This window comes from Spermophilus citellus (assembly GCF_964194105.1).
Source record: "Spermophilus citellus genome assembly, chromosome: 14".
Classification (NCBI taxonomy): domain Eukaryota; kingdom Metazoa; phylum Chordata; class Mammalia; order Rodentia; family Sciuridae; genus Spermophilus; species Spermophilus citellus.
Window position 1 is genome coordinate 70,714,774 of NC_138194.1, and position 17,805 is coordinate 70,732,578.

Sequence of the window (17,805 nt, forward strand, 5' to 3'; positions counted from 1 at the left end):
TGAAGAGTGAAATCACCAGGAAACGGTATAAAGAAAGAATCCTAGTTGAAATATAGCCATAGCCGTCTTAATAATGCACTGTGGAGATTCAGATGTGTGTATTTAAGCTCCTGAATCTGTGTATTTAACAAGTTAAAAACTGAGAGTTGGCCTGTTTCAACCTTTGCTGACCTTTGTTAAGCAATAGAATTCAAGAGGATAGAAGGGTTTAGAAGTCTGTTATCCAGGGGCTGGGGATGTGGCTCAAGCGGTAGCGTGCTCGCCTGGCATGCGTGTGGCCCGGGTTCGATCCTCAGCACCACATACCAACAAAGATGTTGTGTCCGCCGAGAACTAAAAAATAAATATTAAAAATTCTCTCTCTCTCTCTCTCTCTTTAAAAAAAAAAGAAGTCTGGTATCCAGAGCTAGAGGAATCTGGTCACTTCCTGCAATTAACTCTTGGGAAAGAGGAGTCTGCCTCTCAGAATTGGGTAAAAATCACTTTTTTTTTTTTTTTGAGATGAGCTCTCACTATCTCACTATGTTGAGCAGACAGGCCTCAAACTTGAAATCTTTCTAAAAAAATTTTTTAGTTGTAGATTGACACAATACTTTTATTTATTTATGTGATTCTGAGTAATGAACTCAGTGCCCCACGCATGCAAGGCAAGCGCTCTACCACTGAGACACAACCCCAGCCCCAAACTTGAAATTCTGATTCGCCTCCTAAATAGATGGGATTACAACCATGTGCCACCACCTCTGTCTAAAACCACTCCTTAAGGGCATCGACTTTCATCCACAGAAGAATGTTATTCAACTTCGCTGTTTGATTCATTCCAAGTGACTCGAGGGGCCAGCCTCTCACTCCAGTACCTCTAGGGACACTTGTTTTCTTTGCTAAGACACTTCATCAGCACCAAGGGGCCTCTCAGGTCAAGGCTGGGGAATGCCACTGAGCCAGTAGGAGAGCCAGGCTTGGTCTAGTGACACAGGAGGGACTTCAGCTGAGAGGCTCTGGCCTCTCTGACTCCTCCTCCTATCAGTCCTCATGAGCTCCTTCACTTGGCTTCTCCAGGTTTCCAGTGGCTCCCTAGTTCACATCTCCAGCCCAGCTTCCCTCATCTTCCAGACCCACTTATCCACAGGCCACTCCACCGTTCCACCTTAGGGTTGTCACTAGCCCCTCCTGTTATCCATGTCCCCTGAAAGCATCCCTCTTCATTTCTTGTCTCAGTGGTACCAGGAGGCTGCCAACTAGACCACCCAGGAGACATGACTGATTCCTCCCACCCTTCTCATTCTGCCCACTAACTTGTTTAATTCATTCATTTGGTTGTTTAGTGAGTAAATTTTAAGCACCTACTGTGTGCCACTTACTGCGTTAGTTATATAGTAGTCAAGGTCTCTGCTTCTGTGGCTTTAAGTCTAGTTAGGGAAACAGACAAATATATAGGAAATATGTGTGAAGTTATGAGAGGGTTTGGTCTGGGGGACAGAGAAAGCTTCCTCGAGGTCTCAAGGGTGCTTTAGGAGTCAACTAGATCAAGGTCAGGGGGTGGTGGGTTCAATTTCCAAGCAGGCAGAGCACCAGGTGTCTAAGTATTGTGTAGTGGAGATTCAGATGGAGACAGTATGGAATGGCCTTCAGGAAGAGTGCGGCCTTCTGAGGAGGCCATTATGTCTGAGCTGCATGAATTGGAGTCATAATGATGGGACAGGAGACCAGGGAGGTGGGCACAGGCCCTATCATCAGCATCTTGTAAGGATTTTAGTCCTTTTTGTTTTCTTACAGTACTGGGGATTGTTCTAGCACTGAGCACCATCACCAGTCCTTTTATTTTCTATTTTGAGACAGTGTATCCTTTTGTTGCTGAGGTCTCACTAAATTGCTGAGGCTGGCCTCAAACTTGGGCTCCTCCTGCCTCAATCTCCAGAGTTGCTGTGATTACAGGCGTGTCCCACCACACCAGTGTCCTTTTTCTTTTCTTTCCTCTTTACCATGGAGCTACATCCTCAGTCCTTTTTAATTTTTATTTTGAGACTTTAATCTCACTAAGTTTCCCGGACTGGCCTCAAATTTATAATTCTCCTCTCTCAGCCTCCCAAAGAGCTGGGATTACAGACATGTACAACTATACCCAACAGATTTTAATTATTCTTTTAATATTTATTTTAGTTTTCGGCGGACTCAACATCTTTGTTTGTATGTGGTGCTGAGGATTGAACCCAGGCCGCACGCATGTCAGGCGAGCGTGCTACCGCTTGAGCCACATCCCCAGCCCCTTAATTCTTCTTTTAAGAGGATAGAAAGTCTGAGGACTTTTAGGGCAAGAGATGGGTGGGTGGGGAGATTGAGAGATGATAGATCTATGTATAAAACTACTCTGCCTACAATATGGAGAACAAACTGATTGAGCCTGAGTGAATGTGTAGGGGGAAGCTGATCCCACCAGCTTCCTCCTGGCTATCCCTATATCCCTATAGCCACGATCCCCAGTCCAGACTGTCCTTTTCTCCCTTTCTGTCTCACTCTCTCTCTCTCTCTCTCTCTTTTTTTTTTTTTTTTTTTTTTTTTATACTGAGGGTTGAACCCGGGGCACTCAACTACTGAGTCATTTCCCTGGCTTTTACATTTTTTAAAATTTTGAGACAGGGTCTCACTAAGATACTGAGGGCCTCACTAAATTGCTGAGGCTGGCTTTGAACTTGTGATCCTCCTGCCTCAGCCTCCTGAACTGCTGAGATTATAGGCCTGTGCCACTGCACCCAGCTACCTTTCAACCTTCATCAATAAAGCAATTTAGTGAGGCCCTAAGCAACTAAGACCCTAGGGTAAAGCCCCCTGGATTCAATCTCCAATACCCCCCCCACACACACCAAAAAAACCCCAAACAAACAAAAAACCCAAAACTTCTATCAATCTAAGAAGAAAATTGATGATCCTTTAAACTCCTTAGTCTGGCCTGCAGGTCCCTTCAAACCTGACTATTATCGCCCTCTCCAGTGTCACATTCAACCACTTGTCCTCAAGTTCTCTATACTTTAATTCATGAAAAGGAGAGTCAGAGCCGGGCAGCAGTTCAAGGCTTCTCTGGTACCCAGAGAATTAGCACAAGCCAAATCGGAGGCTAAGTATGGTCCAGGTCTAAAATAGAGGGCAGGAAATGCTGGAGCGAGGATTTCTGGCCACTGTCTAAAAGAGTGTCAGGGACCAACATGTGGGATACATTTGGGGAATCTGAGGGCTTGAAGACAAGACCACAGTTACAGTTGCTGAGAGGTGGTGACTGAGGACAGGACTCTGAGCACAGAAATGGCAGCTTCCAGGCAGGATCCCCACCCATGGAGAACTGAGGTTCCAGGACAGCCAGGACCCCAGCAAGCCAAGAACAGGCAGGTGAGGTGAGGCTGTGTGAGCTCCTGGGTTTGATCCCCATCAGAGGTTGGGTGGGGGGGGGGATGTGCAGGACTCGACATTGGGACTCAGAAGGTCAAGGACAAAGGCTGACTTGAGGAGACCTTGACAGGAGAAAGAGAACTACATGAAAGTTCTTTATAATATTCTTCCTGCCTGGAACCAGAATTAATCCCAGAATAAAAAGAGCAAGACTAAGCTTCGGGCAGAAGGGCATTGAGAAAGGAACCAGGCAGCTCCTGCCATGGGTGCCCCAAGATCAGCACTGGCAAGCCATGGCTCATCCTCAGAGCACACACAAGTCAGGGACGTTCAAGTTTAGTCCCGTGAACCCAGGAGCCCGGATTGCTTGGGAGACACCCAATGTGAAGGTGAATGAAATCTCAACATGAGTATGTTTCTGAGAGTATCTCTGTAGCTCTCAGGAGGGTCTCTGGAGAGTGTGTCTGGGTCTGGTTCACATGGCAACCAGAAGATTATGACATACTCAGAGGATGGTGAGGTCACAGAATACAAGCCTTAAAGTAAGTGAGCCATGTGAGTCTCATTTATTTTTAAAAGAAACCTCTGAGAAGAGCTTAGAACAATTTTTTCCCTTGAGTGCCATTTCCCAAAGGTACTCACTGAACAATAAGGTGTGACTGTAATGGCTGCACTGAGTTGTCTTTTGGACAGTGTTAGAAGGGACATAAAGAAGGTGGACAGAGAATTAAGACAGTTGAGATGCATCGATGAATTCAGCACCCGATGCCTGTGTGACTTGTACATGCACCCGTACTGCTGCTGTGACTTGCATCCCTACCCATACTGCCTGTGCTACTCGAAGCGAACGCGATCCTGCGGCCTGTGTGACCTCTACCCGTGCTGCCTGTGTGACTACAAGCTGTACTGCCTTCGCCCGTCCCTCAGGAGTTTGGAGAGGAAAGCCATCAGAGCCATCGAGGACGAAAAGAGAGAGCTTGCCAAGTGAGAGAACTCACTTTTAGATCTTTAGAGTTGGTTTCTCAGCCTCATGAGTTGAAATAAAGGGGGGGGGGTGACAATTGATACTTGAACAAAGATAAAAAAATGTTCAAGATAATGACTCTGGTGACTTAGGAAAGATTTAAGAAGAGTCAGTGGGTCCATAATGGGAATGGTGAGATTCTCCAAAGACAATGTAACGGTGTTGAGGGCAGCTGGTGGTTTATAGCGGGAGTGCCAACTTGACAAATTAGGTGGCTTTAATGAGGGAAAGAAATAGGGGGTGTCATTAAAAAGCTATTGGAGGCAGCAAACGAAACATTTTTTCTGGTTATGAGTAAAGTGATTTGAGTATATTTGGACTTACAGAAGTGTCTGCAGGACAAGTAATAATAATTGATCAAATCCTTAATGTTTGCCAGAGGCTTTAGGAGCCGGAGAATAAATTGAACAATAGAGGCATTTCCTTCATTTTGTAGGAAAATCTTTCTCCCCTTCCTCCCAACTCCAAAGACTTACAGTTCCTCTGGAGTTGAGACCATTACATTGGCTCTCCCCTCCAACTCCGAAAAAAGCTGTGGAAATAAACTACAGAACTCAGTTGCCCCTTTCAGAGGAGACTTGAGTTGGGTTTCCATGGAATTGGGGAATCTAAAAAATGTTTTAGTTTTGATCATATTTTCTTTTTTGCCTGGAGTAAAGAAGGAAATCTCTGTCTATATAAGCCATTTAGTCTGCTACTATTGATGAAAACGGTGGTGGAGAGAGTTGTCCTCTGCCTAAATAAATTATGGCCCACCAAACATTGGAACGGTATGTAGATGTTAAACGGATGGACAAAGCATTTTTACATATTGATGGTGGTAAGTGAAAAAAGCAAATGTAGAAAAAAAAATGTTTAATATGGTCCTATTTTTTTAAAAGATAAGCATAGATAGGTAAGATGCCTAGAAAAATAGATGAACGATGGGTGGGTGGGTATGTAGAAGAGAGGTCCCTTGGCAACAGTGACAGTGGTGTTTCATCGGAAGGGCAATAGGACAGTAATTGTCGAGGTCATCAGCCTTGGCCAAAGGTCAGGACTGGCCCTCCCTCATAGGCTGAAATGGAGCATTCACCTACAGATTCATGAACATATTCTTTGAACCACTTTATTTTTACTCCTTAGGAAATCAAGTTTATAAACTGTTCACACTGTGAGGAAGGGCTCCTTGTGGGCAGGTCTATGCCCACTCCCTCTGTACCTTGGGTCTTCTGAGCTCCCCTCTTCCCACACCCCTCAGGGCAATGCCTCTCTGCCCTTTGCCATCAGGCTCCTTATCCCACTTTAGAGACCCTATTTTTTGGTGCTCAGTTGGCCCAACTTCAATCCCCAGCATAGTAGTTCATACAAGAGGTGATGCTTTCTCTAGTTTGTGATGATTATTCTGACAGTGTCTGGGTCTTGGCTGTTTTTGTTTGTTTTCCTGTGCCAGCAGCAGGATGCGAAGCTGGTGATTCCTTACATTAATTCCTGGATCTCTGAATGGATAACTCTGAGACCATTTTAGAAATGACCTCAGGCTTTTGCCCTCTTTTTTCTCCTCCCAGATACTTTTCTTCCCATTCATACTACTTTGTGAAATTTCTATGCTCTATTTTTTTTTTAAAGAGAGTGAGAGAGGAGAGAGAGAGAGAGAGAGAGAGAGAGAGAGAGAGAGAGAGAGAATTTTTTATATTTATTTATTTTTTTTTTAGTTCTTGGCGGACACAACATCTTTGTTTGTATGTGGTGCTGAGGATCGAACCCGGGCCGCACGCATGCCAGGCGAGCGCGCTACCGCTTGAGCCACATCCCCAGCCCTATGCTCTATTTCTGACAGCTTGACATCTCCCTATCCAAAAGGGCTTAGTGTCACCTGTAAACCTAAATCTTCAATTTTCCTGGAGAGGTGAAAATGTTCAGCTGTGATCCCAGCTCCAATCCCAGAGGACTCACACTGTTAATATTTTTTTCTTCCAGTGAAATACCTCCTCTTTCTTATCTTTAAGCTAGCTCCTGATCCATGACTAAAGAGATCCAGAAATATTATGTTGAGAACTTTTTTAAAAACAATCTTTGGTGTGAAATCTTGTCCAAGGCTTTGTGGATTTAGAATTCATATTCACATGACCTTTCACCCTTTTAAAGAATGCTGAGGTGTTGGTTAATTATGACATATCATTCAGATGTCATTCTGTGTTGTCCAGAGGTTCTATGTTTCTAGTTTCTATGTCTGTAGTTGCCTCCGCCCCACTGAAATTACTTACTATAACAATCTGTTATGTGTCTGGGTATTACTCTAATAATGAGTAAAAACTCTTGGCCAAAAATTTTTAAATTTCATCCATAAGTTTCTCAAACATTCTTGAGTATCTGTCATTTTTATATATGTAATATTCATATAATATATAATATATAACATATAATATATTAATAGATGGATATGTACGTATATGTATTATATGTATATATACGTATATGTATTTTATATATATATATCTTTTTCTTTAGCCCAGGCATAGAAGGTCCAACTCACTTCCATTGTTTCTTTTTTTTTTTTGTGTGTGTGTGTGGTATCCATGGCCTTGTATCCATTCTTGCTTGAGTAGCTGCTTCAAAAGTCAGTGTCAGCCAGGTGTGGTGGCAAACACCTGTAATCCTAGCTACTACATGGGAGGTTGAAGCAGGAAGCAGCCTGGGCAACATAGCAAGACTCTGTCTCAAAATGAAATACAAAGGACTGTGGGTGCAGGTCTGTGGTAGACTGCCTGACCACCCTGGGTACTTGCAAGGCCCTGGGTTTTATCCCCAGTACCACAGGGGTTGGGATAGAGGAGGCAGTGTCTTCCTTAGTAGGCACCCAATTTAGCACTTTCTTTTCTTTAGCTTTTTCAGTATGCCTGTTCCTTCCCCAATTACCTTTTATGCCCGAAGTACTAGCCATGCCCCTGACTCATCCTCACTCTTCTGGATCTAGAAGGACTGAGGTAACTGAATTTAGTTTCCTTTGGGGAAATCCCACATCATCCTGCCTTAAGTTCGTACCTGATTAGCCACGGCACTTCATGGGGTTCCCTTTCCTCATTACTAAAGCTGAAGGAACAAACCAGCTCTAACCCATCCTCAGTCCTGACTGTAGTTTATGACCTAATGAACAGATGCAGGTGTGGCTTTGACACTGGCACTAGTCCTGCGGCCAGATGAATCTTGGTTTACAGTTGTACCTTGAGCTACACTGGCCTCACCCTCTGTACCCTTCTTTGGTACCTAGAAATGAATCCTGAAGCTGTGCTTCCATCCAGCCTGTGGTTGGCCTAAATCTCAACAAGAAATTCCCTTCAAAGTCCCCCCAGGAGGTCTGCCATCTCAAAACTTTAAAAACCTGCCCTCTCATTTCTTTTCTGGACTCCCCCCACACTCTTGAGTTTGAGGTTTTCATTGAGTCTTCTCTCAGTCAGTGAGTCAGGGTCAGACTGGGGCTTTATGACTGGTAAAGACTGGCTTTCCACAGAGCCAGCTTCCCTGTGTCCTCTGAGAGACAGAAGAGCTGGCCCCTGGTTTCTCTCTCATCACAATCTCTTTGTACCCGTCGTCTTGGAGCCCAGTTCCCCTTGGTTGCGAGCCTAGGAGTTGCCACCTAAGCCTAAAACATTCTTTGTGTGTGTGTGTGTGTGTGTGTGTGTGTGTGTGTGTGTGTGAGAGAGAGAGAGAGAGAGAAAGAGAGAGAGACTAGGGGTGGAACCCAGGGGAGCTATACCACTGAGCTACACCTCCAGCCCTTCATTTTATTTTGGAATAGAACCTCACTGAATCACCGAGGCTGGCCTCAAGCTTACAAATCCTCTTGCCTCTTGAGTAACTGGGACTACAGCTGTGGGTCACCATACCCAGCTGGTGAAAATCATTTCTATTATTTAGTTTGACCTTATTGTTTAATGATATAGGACTTGGGCCTTGGTCACTTAAAAACTCAGATTTTGTCTGGGTCTTGGTTTTTTATTAACTGGTGTAGAAAAAAATACTTACATTCTAATAGAAATAAAATGTGATGTGTTGGTTTTGAAAGAAGTATTGGGGAAGTTGTTGGGTTTTTTTTTTTTTTGGTTTGTTTTGCATCAATAGCATTGGTTACTTGAAAAAATAAAAGCTTTCTGAAGTTGCTTCCTTTATCAGGAAAGAAAGAAAAAAACAACCTCAGATTTTGGGTAAGATCTTTTACAGGAGGAATGATGAAGAAGAATTTTCTTGAGTAATGTCTACGTACCCAGTATTCACATTCATTTAATTCTCCTAGTGTGCCTTTGGGCTGCTATTATCTCTATCATATAGTTGATGAATCAGATCTAGGGCAACCGTCTTGATCACTGAGACATCGTGGAGCCCTGACTTGAAGACACATTCACCCGAGTGAGAAATTCATGTACCTCACCACCTGGCCAGTGATTCTCAAAGTGTGGTCCCTGGATCAGCATTAGCAGAGTCACCTGGCACTTATTAGAAATGCAAATTCTCAACTCCACACCATAGCAACTGAATCTGAAACTTGAGGGTGGGGTGGGGGTGGGGTGGGGATCCAGACACCTGTGTTTTATCCAGCCCTGCAGGAAAGTCAAATGCAGCCAGACTACACTGTTTACTCCTTGTTGAGTGACACTGTCTGCCATATTAATACCAAAGTCTGGGAAGGGAGAAGAGTCAAAAAGAGGGGAGAGAGGAAAAAAGGAGAAAAGAAAGGGAAGGATGTGTTTACATGGGTCTTTGTAAACATGGAAGAGAGAAGCAAAGTATTCCAACAAAGCTTAGAGAAGGCTTGCTTCCCCTTGCTCTCAGGTGGATAGAGTAATTTTTGACATCTTCCTTTATTGACCACAGGAATGAATATGAGTCATATCTGTATGAAGATGGCTGCTCATATAGCTCCTCATAGGCGTGGGTGGTGTTTCACATTCAGGTGTGTGGTCTGATGTGCAGGTGAAACTCAGCTTCAGCAGAGCGAAACAGACTAGCACAGAGTGCAGACACAGGTGCCTTTGGTCTGTAGCTATCCCCAGCTTTTCTATGAGTCTTCAACAGAGAACCAAAGGAACTGGTTCAGCTCTGTGATAAAAGCATAGGAGGCAATCTCCCCTTGCCCAGAACTCCAGAGAGCCATGGGAAATCCCAATTAGGCTGATGGCAAAGTCAAGTTGCAAGTTCAGAGTTGAGTTTGATGAGCAAAATGTGACTCCTGCGAGTTCCCTTAAACCCACAGGTTCTTGCTCATAACCACTGAGATAAATGCAAGAAGAGACCTGACTTGGCCAAGAGTTTTAGGCCATTTCTCAAAAGACCCCCAGTGTGGGATAGCTATATAACTGCTGCGAAGAAGCCAAAGTGGTAGGGATAGGGGAGAAAGGGGGAACAAAATGCATGAAGTTATTGCCTGGGATTCAGGCATCTAAGTAGAGATGGACCTGGAGCTGGCAATGCCTGGTGGGTCTGGTTGCCAGATCCATCTCCTACAGATGGCAGGAGGGCAGAATCAGCTCAGGCAGTCACTGGGGCCCTAGAAATCCTGCTTGGGGTCTTTGGCCCTCTTTTGTTAGTCCAAACCCCTTCTTTTTTTTTTTTAATATTTATTTTTTAGTTCTCGGCGGACACAACATCTTTGTTGGTATGTGGTGCTGAGGATCGAACCCGGGCCGCACGCATGCCAGGCGAGCGCGCCACCGCTTGAGCCACATCCCCAGCCCCCAAACCCCTTCTTTACAGCAGGATATGATGCAATTTGACTCAGCCCATGTGCACACCGTGGAGAATCTGAGAAACCCTGAGTGCCTACTCTACTCTGTGCTTCACTTATGGCCTTGGCTGCTCTCCTTCAAGCTCTGATCTTATTTTTTGGGTACTAGGGATTGAACCCAGAGACACTTTACCACTGAGCCACATCCCCAGCCCTTTTATTCTGAGACAGAGTTTCACTAAGGGCTGAGGGTCTTACTAAGTGGCTGAGGCCAGTCTCAAAGTTGTGATCCTCCTGTCTCAGCCTCCTTGTCACTGGTATTACAGGCATGCCCAGCTTCAAGCTATGATCTATCCAGAGAGAGCAACATGTCTAGAGTTTGTGCTGTTTCTTGCATTTTTGTGAGTTATTCTCTATCTAGTGAGATAATGTGTTTGATCTCTGGGCTGCCTCTCAGAGATAGCAATTTCAAAGTCCAGTTCTCTTCCTTTCTTCTTAGTATGGCCTAGGGTATTCCAGTATACCCAGGGCAAAAAAGATTACTGTACCCCCGCCATCCTCAGATTCCTTTGGGTTGGGGGTAGAAATGGAGCTGAGTGACTTATTATATAGTCCTCTGGGTATATGACTCAAGTTGTTTCTGTTTGCCTCAGTGTCTCCTAGGACCAAATTGTACTTGGTCAACTTGTAATTAGCCATCAAGAGTCTTGGTGTATAATTTTCAGTATAAGTGGTTCACACTATAAACCAATCCTGTGAAGTCTTATCAAGTGAAAAGTGAAGATTAAATTCAGTGTGTGTAGCATGAACTTAAGAACATACACAAAACTGTATGTAGAAACACATACACACAGAAAAAAGTGTAACACAAGAGTTAAGTGTGTGGTATGTAATTATGAATTTTAAAAAAATATTTAATCGGGCTGGGGATGTGGCTCAAGTGGTAGCGCACTCGCCTGGCATGCGTGCAGCCCGGGTTGATCCTCAGCACCACATACAAAGATGTTGTGTCCCCCCAAAACTAAAAAATAAATATTAAAGATTCTCTCTCTCTTTAAAAAACATTTAATCTTTTTCTTTATATTTTCTGGACCTATAACTTACACAGCAAAAAGAAGCAAATGTTTAAACAAAATTCAGCATAAAAAAGGCAATACAGTGATAATCACATGTGCACCACAGTTATTGTGAAGATTAAATGGAATAACTCTTTGTAACGTGCTTAGCACTTTCCATGGCAAATTGTAAACAAACAAATAGCAACAACAGAAAAAGTCAAGCCTAACAACCTAACTATGTGCCAATCACAGTTGTGAATTTTTTTTCATGCATTAACTAATTTAAACCTCACAACAACACAATAGGTAGGAGACTACTTATAGTCCCAGTTTTACAGATGAGGAAACTGAGACACAGAGAAGTTAAAAAACTTGTCCATGTGGCAGAACTGAGATTTAAACATACTCTATAGAGTCTGTGCTCTTGGGCACTTGGCTTTACTAGTTCTTGATGTATCCTAACTGATCAATCAGTGTGAGCTGCTGTTAATTTCTTATTATTAAGGATTTACATGGTAGGACATGAATAGCAACTGTCAGCTTCTCTAGGAGCCATGGCAATGGCATTTGACAACTGGTTCTGATCTGTAGCATTTTCCACTTGCTGTGGTGTAAATATTCCCACCATGATTGATTTTGAACAATTAATGTGAAGTCACTAAATGAGGAGCTGAGAAAAGAAGCACACAGTGAGCTCTTGAAAGCTGGTAGGATCCCAACCAACATGCCACTGGTGGGTGGTCCCATATCTGATGGACACAGCCCTGCCAAAAGGACTGAATTCCTTCTGGCACCAGGTCACTAGAATCTGGAGCCATTTCATGGCAGCAAAAGGAGTCAGCCCTAGTGGACAGAACCAGGTCAGTTCTCTCCTGCCCTTTTTGCTGATGGAACTTTTCAAGTCAAGTGTCTGGGTGATTGTCCAGTGGCGGAGGTGACAGTCATGTTTTTATTAGACAGAGTCTTACTGTGTTGACCAGGTGGGTCTCAAAACTCCTGGGCTCAAGCAAACCATCTGCCTTTCCAAGTAGTATATAGTGTTTAAAATGGAATCTTTTCAATTGTGTCCCATTAAAAAACTACTCTGTCTATATATAATTGTAGAAACAACAATGATAATTGTAATAATTAAATAAGATTTGAAACATGCCAAGCACAGCATTAAGTAAAATGCTATCCTCTCATCTAATCCTCTAACAGTTATCATTATTATCTGTACTTTACAAATGAGGAAACTGAAGCACAGAGAGGTTAAGGAACCCCCCACGGTTTCATAATTAATAGGAGGAGGAGCTAGAATTGAAAGCTGTGTGAATCATGTAGCGGGACTCTCACTTTTTATATTCCTTGTTTGTGTAAATTTGATTTTTCATGATGACTAGTGTGAGCTTTTGCTATTAAAAGGAGATAGAGATTAAAATATGGTTTCTTGGGCTGTGTCTGAGCTCCTTCCTCTCACTCTGTCCTTTTTTCTCAATTCCAGGCTCAGAAGAACAACAAACAGAATCCTGGCCTCCTCTTGCTGTAGCAGTAACATCTTGGGGTCAGTGAACGTGTGTGGCTTTGAACCTGATCAAGTCAAAGTACGAGTAAAGGATGGAAAGGTGTGTGTGTCAGCTGAACGAGAGAACAGGTACGACTGCCTAGGATCCAAAAAGTACAGCTATATGAACATCTGCAAAGAGTTCAGCTTGCCGCCATGTGTAGACGAAAAGGATGTAACTTACTCCTACGGCCTCGGCAGTTGTGTCAAGATCGAGTCTCCATGCTACCCTTGTGCTTCCCCCTGCAACCCCTGCAACCCCTGCAACCCTTGCAGTCCCTGCAGCCCTTGCAACCCTTGCAACCCCTGCGACCCCTGCAACCCCTGCTACCCCTGTGGAAGCCGATTTTCCTGTAGGAAAATGATTTTGTAAATTGTGCTTAGGAATCCATGTCTTAGCCGAAGTCAGGTACTCCAGCCAGGCAGCTCTTCCAGCATTTCTCTTCCCCTTCCCATGGCCCTTGTTGTTCAAGTACATAGGAAACTAAATACATAATTGCAATCTGCTGTTGTTGTGTGAAAGTCTTTTTATTCCGCCTACTCCAGGAGCCCTGCAGAGTTAGTGGGCATTGGAAGAATGAATGGATGGGGTACTGAGAGATGCTCTCCCGTGTCCTCCTCCGAACCCAACTATCTCCAAGTTCCAGGAAGCATCCCTAGACAGTCTTTCCAACTGATCCAATGAAATGGTCCAGCCCAGAAACCACACTGCAGACAGAGAATCTAGCAATTAAAAACAACCACTTTTTTTTTTTCTTTGGATGGTACTGGGGATTGAACCCAGGTATATCACGGACCTTTTTATTTTTTGAGACAAGGTCTTGCTCAATTGACCCGGCAGTCCTTGAACTTGCCATTCTCTTGCCTCAGCCTCCTGGGTTGCTGGGATTGCAGGCACCATCACACCTGACTCTATGGCAGCTGTCTCTTTCCCTCATTTCCAGAAACTGGTTTTAGGCATGGAAATTCAGGAGCGGAAAAGTACAGACTTCACAAAATGATAGCATAGTTCTCCTGAATTTGGATCCTCCTCCCTGGAGCCATTGAGCTATTCTTGGTTGTTAGGACAGAAATAGAAGTAAAGGAAAAACAAGATGATGGGGAGGGATGGTTTCAAACCTGACTCTCAGCTGGGCAACTTGGGAGACTGAGGCAGGAGGATTGTAAATTCATGGCCAGCCTTAATCCTGTCTCTAAATAAATGGCCAGGGATGTAGTTCAGTGTTGGAACACCCCTTGGTTCAATCCCCATACTATGAACAAAACAAAACAACTCTCTTAGAGGGAACAAAAAACCATCTAGTTTGCATAGTAAGTCTTTTTATTAGCCTTAGATGTAGAAGGGTTGAGTGGTGATTCTCAGTCTTGTCTGCACATGGGAATTATTTGGGAAGCTTTAAAAATATGCATGTTGGAGCTGGGTGTATAGCTCAGTTGCCTAGCATTTGCAAAACCCTGGGTTTGATCCCCAGTACAACAACAACAACAAAGCCAAACCAAAAAATTTTCGGTATGGGGGATTTGAATCATGTCCTCAAGCATACTAGGTAAGCACTGTACCACTGAGTTACATCTCCAATCCTCCTTCCTTCCTTCCTTCCTTCCTTCCTTTTCTTTTTTTTAGACAAGTTCTTACTAAGTCATCCAGGCTGAACTTGCAATCCTTCTTGACCCTCCTGAGTAGCTGGGATTACAGGCATGTGCCACTGCACCTGACCCAAACATTTCTTCTTCAAAAGAGGAAAATATACAGATGCCTGTGTCTTCTCCCCAGAGATTCTAATGTAATAGATTTGAGAGGCAACCTGGGCATCAAGATTTTTAAAAGCTTCCCCAGGCAATGCAAGCATACAGCTAAGACCAGGAAGCTCTGGGTGAGATCTTAAAGTCTTTTTCTTTAAAAGCTTTCAAGTTCAAGATTGAAAAATAATTGATGTTGATAGTAGATTTTGCTCTCGATTGAGGGAACTAATGGCCCTCTATTACAAGTGGTGAATAAAAAACATTGAACATTCCCAAAATGTATTACCTAGCAACGAAGGTATAAATGAATATGTTTGTGTATGCTAAATTGTAGAATTGCCCTCATGTCTTGCCATGTTTTGATTATATGTTCATAAATATTCTAGTTTCTAAGTTATAATTTTTTTTTTCAGTATGGAGATGGAACCCAGGATCTTGCACACATACTAAGCAAGCACTCTGCTACTGATCTGCATCTCCAGCATTTTTATAAATTTTATTTTGAGACAGTCTTGCTAAATTTCCCAGGTTGCCCTTGAACCTAGGATTCTCCTGCCTCAGGCCCTCCAAGTAGCTGGGATTAGAAGTATATGCCACCACACCCAGTTAAAGTTAGAATGTTTTCTTGTAGTCCTAAGGATTGAACCCAGAGGTGATGATTTACTGACCTATATTCCCAGATCTTTTAATTTATTTTATTTTATTTTTTTAATTTTGAGACAGGTCTTCTAAATTGTGGAGGCTGACATTGAACTTGTGACCCTTCTGCCTCTTAGCTTCCTGAGTCATTGGGATTACAGTTGTATACCACTACACCCAGATTTTAAGTCACAAACATTTTTAACAAATTTCATCTTATAAAGTCAATGGAATCTCAGTGGGGTCTTAATTCCTTGAACAAGTGGATACCTCTGCCCTTTGGAAGGGGCCATTCCAGGGCACCTCCAGGAACGAACAGTTCATTTTTCTACTGACGCACCCACGTCTCACCCTCCTATTAGTCCAGACATTCACCCATTTATCCATCATCTTGTCAGCCAGACTTCCTCATCTGAAATCCAGGTACTGCACCTTGCAGCAGAGATGGAGAGAAAAATAACTTTGGTCACTAATGCTTTAAATTAAATGCAGGGAGGGGTGCTATGAAGGGATGGGGAGAAGGTAAAGTGGGGGAGTTCCAAAGAAACTGCATTTAAAAGAGCTAGGAGAGGGCAGACTGGCCATAGGCATTCCCATGGTGTGTATCAAGGACATCACTGCCTGGCAGGTGCCCCAGGGAAGCCAGAGCCTGGCCTGTGTAGGATTGTTTCCTTCATCTGCTCGCCACCCTCACAGGGCAAGACTTGATAGATAAGTGGTTATTGACTGAGTACCAGCTCTGAGTGGGGGCCCAGTGCCAAGAGCTATTGTTACTAAGTACCTTTCCAGGAACTTCTGTAGGGGAAGGCAAGACTACCATCAGTGGTATAATTGTCAAAGCACTTGACAGCGTGTAACCAGAGCTACATTGTCTGGTGTGCCCTGTGAAGTGCCCTCTAACATCAGCAAAGTGCATGTGGGAACTGGAGCCAGCCAGAGGAGGAGGCAGGGCATGGGTGTGGGCCTTGTCTGAGACCTCGGGGGAAAAGCACGTAGCAGGGCTTGTTCCATGAACTGAGAACAGGGCGGAAGTAGATCTGAGGGAGAAGAAACATTGGTTGTCTCCTAAATTGTTAATGGACCCTGGGCTTGGGCAGCCCTGCCACGGTTTTGAATGTTGTTTTATAGATCAGAGTCCAACTGTAAATGCCCTTCTTTATCTACAGAATGGGCAATGGGTGGAGGTGACTCTTGATTGCACAGAGACAAAAAAATTGTCCCATAAGGGAATTGAAAGATGAGACTATGTCACTATCCATGTGTATAATGAATGAATACCTAGATTAGGTAGATACACTACCTTTTAATTAATGAGCTTGGTAAATAGTGTTGAATTAAGCTTGAAGATGAATACAATTAAATAGCTCTTTAGTTCTGGAATATATTCCATTAACACAAAGAGCTATTTAATTATATCATGAATAAAAAAAATTGGGGGGCATAGGACTCAGGAATCTATACCCAATTGCTACCATATACTGTTTAATTATCTTCAAAACTCACATAGTGAATATTTTATACAATTATATTAAAAATTCTCAGCAACTATTCTTCAATTTTTGTAAAATAGTTTTATTCAGTGAACTGTTCATATCCGCAGATCTAGTGAACTAACAGTTTTTAAATTATCTCAACTTCTAAGATGTACCTCAGTGGTAAAGCACATGCTTAGCATGTGTGACACCCTAGGTTCCAGAAACCTCAAAGAAAGAAAAAACTTCAACTTCTCTTCTCTACACAGAAATTCCTTGTTCTGTCTCCCTCTTTCCCACACGATTGTCACAGTCTGGAATAGGTTGCGACAATGATTTAGCCCTTTGGCTCAGGACGTTATGCTGAGAGTTAAGGTAAAATTAATACTGCAACCAGAGACTGGGAATTTGTAAGAAAAGTAAATGGGGGGGGGGAGAGGAGTAGGAAAGACAGTAGAATGAATCAGACATAACTTTCCTATGTTCTCATATGAATACAAGAAGAATGTAACTCTACATCACGTACTACCACAAAAACAGGAAGTTATGGCTGAGTGCCGTGACACACACCTATAATCCCAGCAACTCAGGAGGTTGAGGCAGGAGGATCGTGAGTTCAAAGCCAGTCTCAGCAACAGAGAGGTGCTAAGAAACTCATTGAGACCCTGTCTCTAAATAAAATACAAAATGTGGCTGGGGACATGTCTCAGTGGTCAAGTGTCCAAGTATGTATGATATGTCAAAATACATTCTACTGTCATGTATAACTAAAAAGAACAACAAAAGTAAATGGAACCAGGTGAGGGGGCACATATTTGTAATCCCTGAGACTTGGGAGGCTGAAGCAGGAGGATCATAAGTTCAAGGCTAACATCACTCAGCATCTTATAGAGATCCTCAGCAACTTAGTGAGACCTTGTCTTTAAAAAAAAAAAAAAAGGCAGGGGACCTTATGATGTAGCCTAGTGGTAAAATGCCTCTGGGTTCAATCCCCAGTACCAGAAAAAGAAAAAAAGAAAGAAAACTGGGGAGCATATTGCTGAGTGACCTAGTGAATTCCAGTGGAGTCTGTAGGGATTTTGGCTTTTATCGTAGCACGTTCTCAACAGATGCCTGGATGAGTCACATGACTTGTAATCATGAGAGAAAGATTGGCTCAGAAGTGACCCTCAGGGAGCAGCTGCTCTTGATACTAACCTGGAAACACTTCTTTCCAGTTCGGAGAAGTACAGCAAGTAGCTCTT

General features: G+C 43.3%; 1 protein-coding gene across 1 annotated transcript; it reads left to right on the top strand.

Moving 5' to 3' along the window:
* Window positions 1–3,918: 3,918 nt before the first annotated feature.
* Window positions 3,919–13,080, top strand: ODF1 (outer dense fiber of sperm tails 1; the record flags this gene model as incomplete). Its single annotated transcript, XM_081266631.1, has 2 exons — window positions 3,919–4,365; window positions 12,648–13,080. Exons 1-2 carry the CDS (start codon window positions 4,046–4,048, stop codon window positions 13,078–13,080), a joined length of 753 nt encoding a protein of 250 aa, XP_081122757.1. The 5' UTR covers window positions 3,919–4,045.
* Between the last annotated feature and the right edge of the window lie 4,725 nt (window positions 13,081–17,805).